Here is a 7,837-nt window from a genome sequence, read left to right on the forward strand (position 1 = left end):
TTGGTGAGCATAAAAATTCAACCCAAAAATGCAATGAAATATTTATACATGAAGATAATTACAAAGATCTTTTAAACTTTTGTGTCTTTGTCTTTACTCAGTGAACATCAGATCATTGCAAAACTTATCTTTCATTGTTTCATAAACGATGTTTCCGTCATTTGATTTCAAATAATAAACAAAATAAATTCCAATTCCTCATAGATTTTAGCAAGAGTTTAATGTACCTTAAGTAAATCGAAGCAGATAAAATATTTATATATTCAGTTTTGAAATATTTCTCACAATTAAGAATGCAATTAAATCAAACAATGAAATAATGTACCATGATATCCTCTTTATAACCTATTTGTTAAGGCAGATGAGTAAACAGTTCTTGTCGATCCTAGTTAGTCTTCATAATTAAGCCTTTCATTGAATGCAAATAGGTGAGAGCAATGCTGGGGAATATATTACTTTTCTGTTGTTTTCGTTCTATTCTGGCTACGTGTAACTTGATAAATTATACCGAAAATGCTTCTTACAAGGATAAATATTTAAAAGGTGAAAATCTTGGCATCTACAACAAGAGTTCCAAGACTCTTTGTGGGGCCATGTGCCTAGGGTCATGTCAGTATTTCGGTTTCAATAGCGTTACTAAAACATGCATTCTGTTTTCCCATCTCAATGGTATGGTAGAAGAAGACGAGTCTGGATGGAGAATATACCAAGGTTTGTTTTCTGCTTCTTTAGTTAGTATAAATCTTTTAATCATTATAATTACTGCCTACAAAACTTATTTTTCATATTACATCATATACTGTACATGTATTTTATTGTTTCTTTGGGTGTGTTATCGATAATATACATGTAAAAGATGAAAAAATTAAAACAAAAAATATTTCGAGTAAAAAAAAGTTGAACAGACTCAGTAAGCATACGAACTGAAATAATAATGATATCGCAATCAAATTTCTAAGTAAACAAATCTGGGAATTTTTCATTGATTTTTTGTTTGTTTTAGAATTATATTGTTCAAGAAAACTGCCAATGGTCAATAGAATACGTTACAAATATGAGATTTTAAATACATGAATGTACTTGGCTTACTTACATGTATGTGATCCAAAGTATATAAGCATTCAAAAGTTAAATATTTTCACTACAAGTATTCTTTATTCCCTGCTCGAACTGCGAACAGTTTTCTGTCGTTGGTTCAATTTTTTTTTTTTTTTTGAATATCCGTACATGCACATGTCCTGATAAAAAAAATTCAAATGCACGATTGACTGAAATGAACATGTGAAGAAGCAGCAAATCAAAGGGTCTCACTTAAAAAGAAGACTTTTAGAAAACCCTTAAATTAAGATGAATCTTGTACAAAGGTCTCAAAATCAACCTAAATTCCATGATTTGACTGTCAAATTTGGAAAGAAGACACGTCTAGGAATGACCAAATAGGGTTTAGAATATGTCAAGAGAAAATGGTGGAGTTCATATAATAATGTTATAACGGACTCGTAGTATAGTTGCTGGATAATACTAGTATTCAGAATCCCATAAATTGTCCTTCATATTTGAATAGAGAGTTTTGAATTGACTGTAAACCGTCAAAAGAAAAATTTCAATATCGAACATCTGTTTAGCTAGCCTGTTAAAAAATGGTGATAGTGCATGTAATACTGATATGAGAAAATAGTTCAGGGGGCTGGATAATATTCAAGATCCCATGTCTTGACCGTCCTTTTTAGAAAGGAAAAGCGTCTGAAAAGAAATGCTTAGCTGAAGTAATTAAATAGTTAACTTTACAAGACTCAGCTGTTGCTTTTGATGGTCAACCAGTCCGTTCTAAAATGATGGACGTCTAAATAGGGTCCTGAATGTACGAGTATTCTCTTGTTGTATATATTCCTTTTCATGGCATTATTTACATTTTTGCCACTTTAGCCGGGCTAGCCATAAGAGTAAGGGGCTCATTGTCTATTTATGCGCGTGAGCGTGTATCTGTTAACATGTGTTTCAAATTTTAAATCACCTAATTTCTTTTGTAGTTAAACATATCACATTTTCGGGAAATTTTGGCTTTTCTTAATTTTAGCTTTTCATATTAATATAAATCGTGTTTTCTTTCAACCAGTGAAACTCGGACAATGCTCTTTGATACCGACCCGTAACGTAGGTTCGGTCGATTTTTTTTATTTCCGTATGAAAAACAAAATACAGAAAGCAGTTATCAATACAATACTGTAACTCTATTGAAATAGATACATATTAATAATAATAATCTATTTTCTGAGGTCACTCAAAACCTTTGAATGTCGATCTCTTGTGTTATTTCTGGGTATAATACCTATTCCGCCAACCTTATAAAGATTAATTAATTTAATTTATACAACACGCATTCTTCATGTTTCCTTATATACTGAAATTAATTTATCCAAATTCAAAAGGTTGGAATAACAAAAGTAAGTGATTTTACAATAAATCATTGATTTTGTTTCTTCTCTTTTCTCTTTCAAAAATATTTAGAGTTTGCATTTTCTATGGTATCATTTTCTCTCACATTGCTTTTGAACACCTCTTGCATGCTTTGTTTGTTGGGTACTACATGTACGTCAAAAAAATTGTGTTGAATTTAGAATTTTTCATATCATAATTTTGGTATTATCAGAGTTGTACTTTTGTGTGTGTGTATGTCTGTAACTGTTGTTTATCTGTTTTTATATTTGCATCTTCACACATCTATTTCACTACTATCACATACTCTTGTCTCCCCTTCCCAGGGGAGACCTATAAATTTATTAACTGTTTTTTGTGTAACATGTGTAGTACACACTTTTTATTCAAACGTTTTCCATTCCACCCAACATTTATCTTCTTAAGCTAAAATTTTTGTAAAATGTTTGGGAAAACATTGCTTTGAATATGTCAATTTCAAGTGTTAAAATATCTTAGTAATAATATTAGTAAGTAAAACTTAGTAAACAAGCCAAGAATTGAAAAACCTAAACTTCAAAGATATCTTAGACAAAGTAATTTTCTTCAGATGTCCGACTTGCTGGGAACCCTCTGTTTGGTGACTGTACTGCTGGGAGACTGGAGGTTCTTCACGGAGGGGTGTGGGGCGCGGTCTGTGATGATATACTCGACAACAAAGTGGCTCAAGTCGTCTGTCGCTCCTTGGGATATCCATGGTACAGTAGAATATGTATCGCTGAAGTCTTTTTTTTTTCTTTCTGGTATTTTTTCTAGATTGTCTCACTTTAACAGACACAAGAAAAAACTATTGATGAAATGTTCTCTTCTCATGGAAATCCTTTTAAAATATTTTTTCTCACAGTTATTCAAGTTCTTGTGACAGTCTTTAATGTTCATTATGTTTATGGTTATATAGGAACCTCGTTCAAGATTAGTTAACCAAACCCAGTGTTGAATACTATTCAATTATAATTCGTTTTTAAAAACAAATTTTAAACATCCCTTTACCTATGCCACTTCCTGTAGATTAAATAACAGGGGAGGGGGGGGGCTTGGAGAAAACGTTCCTGAGAGCTCGCCCAAATTCCTTATATCTCCAATACAAATGATCTCGACCTGCTATCTTATGTTGTAGGTCGGAAGCTATCGTCATCCCTACAGAAATCGTACCCAAAGGTTCTGGCTCTATCCATCTTGAAAACGTAGACTGCATTGGCAACGAAAATTCGATATTTGAATGTTCTAGCTTAGGATTAGGGAATTCTGGCTGTACACACAATGAAGACGGTGGTATCTGGTGTGGTGCGTCAATATTATTTCCTTGTTAATTAAAACTGAATATATATTGACACTAACTACAAGTACATTAATTAATCCATTTTACTGTGAATCTGTGGTTCCATTACTAATAAAACAGATATAGCAGTTTAATTTTTATGTTATTTAATTTAAATCCCCTAGCATTTTCTCAAGTCAATATTGATAATAATTCCAAGACCAAATCTTGGGCAGTTTAATGATTTCTGTGTTGCAAAAATTATGCTTATCTAATTAAAAAAAAACAAAAAATAAACAACTGACATTTTGAATAGAAAGGGAAATACTGAATTCCCTTTTCCATGAAACATATGGAGATAACGTCCAGTATTGATGATCAAAGTCTATAAAATAATACAAAGTCGGATCAGTGCAAACACGGACCTCCAAAATATCGGAGGCGGATCAGGTGCCATGGAGGATTGAGCATAACCTGTCGATCGGTCACATCCGCCGTGTGCTCATTGTCATGATCGGGAAATAACGAAAAAATCCGTCGTCAATTCAGTGTATAAATAGTGGACCAACAATAAGTATGAAAAACATAATTTAGCATATGACATAATTATAAATTTTATTTGCTGACCAGATTATTGTATCATAGAACTTACGAAATGATGACTAAAAACGAGAATGCTGATATTCTTGTTTCATCAACTTGTTTGTCAATAATTTAGTTCGTTTTCGAAATCGTTCATACTAGAGCATGCTCTTGCATCAAATGAGATATATAAACTCCGTATACAGGTGATGAAGGTTTATTGCTGCATAAGGTAACGGAAGTTAACGATAGAAAAGTGAAAGTTATCACGTTTATCAAAGAGCTTGATTGTTAGATTACCATTAACGTCTTTTTCATGTAAAATATCCAAACATAAAACAGATATGTCACACTTTGTGGTATCTTTTAACTCAAACTCACCAGGATATATCGTTTTCGACAGCAGAATGAAAATTACCATTGTTAATTATTAATACGTCAGCGGTATATCTAAATGTCGAGTTGAAGGCTTCAGAAAGTGTTTTCTTCTTTTCACTTATAAAATTTTGCGCAAATTCTGCTTCATACGAATGCAAAAATAGGTCTGCTAACAGAGTTTTGAGAATCACAAACTTTTACAGTTCATATATGAAGATTAACTTGATAAAGGAGAGTAAATCTTTTCTAGTGGTCAAAGGGCTGGAGTTAAGAGTAGGCTGGTCGTTCTCTTCAAGGGCAACTTATTTGTGCTTTGAATAACCCAGTTAATCAGTTGGATATTTTCATTTAATAAATGATGAGCTATTATGTTTGAGGACCGAGTGTAAAAGGTTTATATATAAAAACCAGTGCTCCAAGCAAAAGTTCAAAGCATCATTTTGATGATATTTTCCAGAAAATTCATCTTTTTGAAAAAGAAAACAATAATTACAAGAAAAAAATATTAATAAAAGATATATATATATATATATATATATATATATATATATATATATATATATATATATATATATATATATATATATATAACAATAAAACAGTAGAAATTTATTCACAAAAATTATATATTTTTATTTTTTTCAACATTTTTTTAACATATGTTAAAGAAGAGTATTTCCTATAATATTGCTTTAGATACTAAGTTTGCCATCCGGCTGGCTGATGGGAATGCCACAAGCGGCCGTGTCGAAGTATCCGTGGGCGGACTCTGGGGTGTGGTTTGTTATGACGTGGGACACTGGTTTAACAAGGACTGGGACGAAAATGCTGCAGAAGTCGCGTGTAGGATGTTGGGATATGACGGGTATACATTTTTTGTCCCTTAAAGCTATTATTACTTGGTGATAAATGACTCACTATTTGATTGATTAATTAGTTGATTGATTGATTGATTTATTAATTTATTGATTGGTTGATTAACATGATTAAGGGGCTCTTTTCCTTTTGACATTTTCATTCAGCATTATAGAAAAGACTGCTGTACATATCCATGATATCTTTTTTTTGGAAAATTAATCTTCACAAAGAAGGGGACGTTTAAGAACCTGGTTGCACCATTTTACAGCGGAATTCATTCAAACCATAGAAGGGATCATGATTTTGTTCTGGATCCTTTCATTTGTATACAAGCATAGCAAAGCTTTGCAAGATTCTAATCCAATAAAACTACAAGTCCACACATACATATGATTAAAATGATATGAAATGGAGTTTTTTTTTCAGACGATCCCAAGCTGTAAGAGGGGAAACATATACCACGGGGCATGGTTTAATATGGATGAACAGTGTGAACTGTCAGGGATCGGAGACGTCACTGGCTCACTGTCACCACTACGGAATCGAAACAGCCACCTGCAATACCGTAGCCAGAGTCCACTGCAACCTGGGCCTATGACCATAAACTGAAATCAGTCAACATTTCAAACCATTAGTATTTTTTGAAATAATTTTAAAATTGAACTAATTTTTTCATTATTCGTTTGAATTTAAACGTTATGCACAATAGCAACACGAATAAAAACTTTTGAAAATAATTTTGATAATAATGATATATTTTTTCATCATTTGTTTGAATTTAAAAGTTATGCACAAAAGCATATTAATTGTAAGCAAACATGTTAAATAAAATTCGAGATGGTAAAACTCAAAGTTTTGATGTGAGTCTGTTCTCAGTGTATGGCATTTGGGCCTGAGTTATTAATTAGCAAAAAGAAAATACCGAAACCCGACTATGAGAACATACTCAGGTCAAAACTTATCTTGAAATCATTTTGATAATCAAACTATTTTTTAATATTTTCACAGTGCGTTTGTTTTTGATTTTCATACAAATCTTCAAGTTTTTTGCATGCAATTCTATGGATGAAAATCTTTTTTTTCCCCAAAAAATATCTTAAATTATTACTGTTGTTTAGGCTTTATATCAGAAAAAAATGTACATTTTAGTACTCTTGTCAATATTTTGAAAATAACAATTTGTCAAAGAATATCTCATAATGATGTTTATAAATTGACTTTTGAATAAATATTAAACAATTGAATTAGATTCTATTGAATAAAATTACAATCCAGTAGTGTATTGTAATTCCATTCATTATTTATATATATATATATAACATACTCAGTATAGTTTTGTACCATATTGCCAACGGCTTCTTCAAGAAAAATAACTCGAAAATGACCCTATGTTTGCATTGGTCATTTACAAACTTACTCTGTTAAAGCCATTCTGATTCTATTCATAAGTTCATTAAAGTTTATATGAACAAAGTTTGGAGTTCCTCATTACAATCTGCTAGAATTCCCATGGATATACTGTCTGTTGTCTTCAGTAGGATATTTTGATATATTGATTCTTTCACAATGAGCAATTTTTCAATAGGCGTCATATTTTCATATTATAAATTCTGTGTAAGATTATATCAGGCCCTAGGTCAAAATGAAAAAGAAGACATTGTCAGAAGGGATAAAATGTATTAAAAATGAAATGTGTTAATCTTTTCTTCTATGTTTAATAATTCGGAATGGAACAAGGTTATTATAAAGAACCTGATCAGTACACAGTACTGGTCCCAGCTGATAAAGAGGACAACATTGTCTTCGCTCATAAGGCTCATTATCTTAAGGAGGAATTCTTCAAAATCAGATACCAGTTTTGAATATTTTTAGTATTCCAAATAATCGAAATGAATTTGAATACCATATCTATACTCAATTTGGATGACCATATCTTTACAGGATATCTAAATATCATAAAAAAAATCTTACAAAATGCTAGTACATAGCCAGCTCCAGTATAGTTTACCAAGCCTCTTTCTCAGAGTCTACTTTTCACTAAAATATTAGCAACAGTGAAGGAAAAAATTCAATAGTACTTGCAACAATATACATGTACATGTATTCAAAATATTTTGTAAATTAGACGTGGATACTTATATTTTCAAGGAACTCTTAGAAATTTTAGATTTGAGAAGTTGACATCAAAGAGATGCTTGAGTTTTTGATGGACAACATCTATGTAGTTTTTGGAGACAAAGTCTTCCAACAATCTATTGGAATCCCAATGGGTATCAATTGCGCCCC

General features: G+C 31.6%; 1 protein-coding gene across 1 annotated transcript; it reads left to right on the forward strand.

The window, feature by feature from the left end:
* The first annotated feature begins 671 nt into the window (after positions 1-671).
* On the forward strand, positions 672-6,259 carry LOC134243232 (neurotrypsin-like). The gene is made up of 5 exons (XM_062725463.1): positions 672-711; positions 3,026-3,173; positions 3,593-3,759; positions 5,390-5,558; positions 5,978-6,259. The coding sequence occupies exons 1-5, from the start codon at positions 672-674 to the stop codon at positions 6,147-6,149; spliced, it is 696 nt and encodes a 231-aa protein (XP_062581447.1). The 3' UTR covers positions 6,150-6,259.
* The last annotated feature ends 1,578 nt before the right edge of the window (positions 6,260-7,837 follow it).

Source organism: Saccostrea cucullata, unplaced genomic scaffold (assembly GCF_032062105.1).
Source record: "Saccostrea cucullata isolate Sc308-1 unplaced genomic scaffold, CSIRO_AGI_Scuc_v1 ctg251, whole genome shotgun sequence".
In the NCBI taxonomy this organism is placed as follows: domain Eukaryota; kingdom Metazoa; phylum Mollusca; class Bivalvia; order Ostreida; family Ostreidae; genus Saccostrea; species Saccostrea cuccullata.

Excerpts from the sequence above, each read along its gene's own strand:
- LOC134243232 (XM_062725463.1), top strand. The coding sequence starts at position 672 with ATGGTAGAAGAAGACGAGTCTGGATGGAGAATATACCAAG. Across the intron at positions 3,174-3,592 it reads CGCTCCTTGGGATATCCATG|GTCGGAAGCTATCGTCATCC; the intron begins GTACAGTAGAAT and ends CTTATGTTGTAG. Across the intron at positions 3,760-5,389 it reads AGACGGTGGTATCTGGTGTG|ATACTAAGTTTGCCATCCGG; the intron begins GTGCGTCAATAT and ends ATATTGCTTTAG.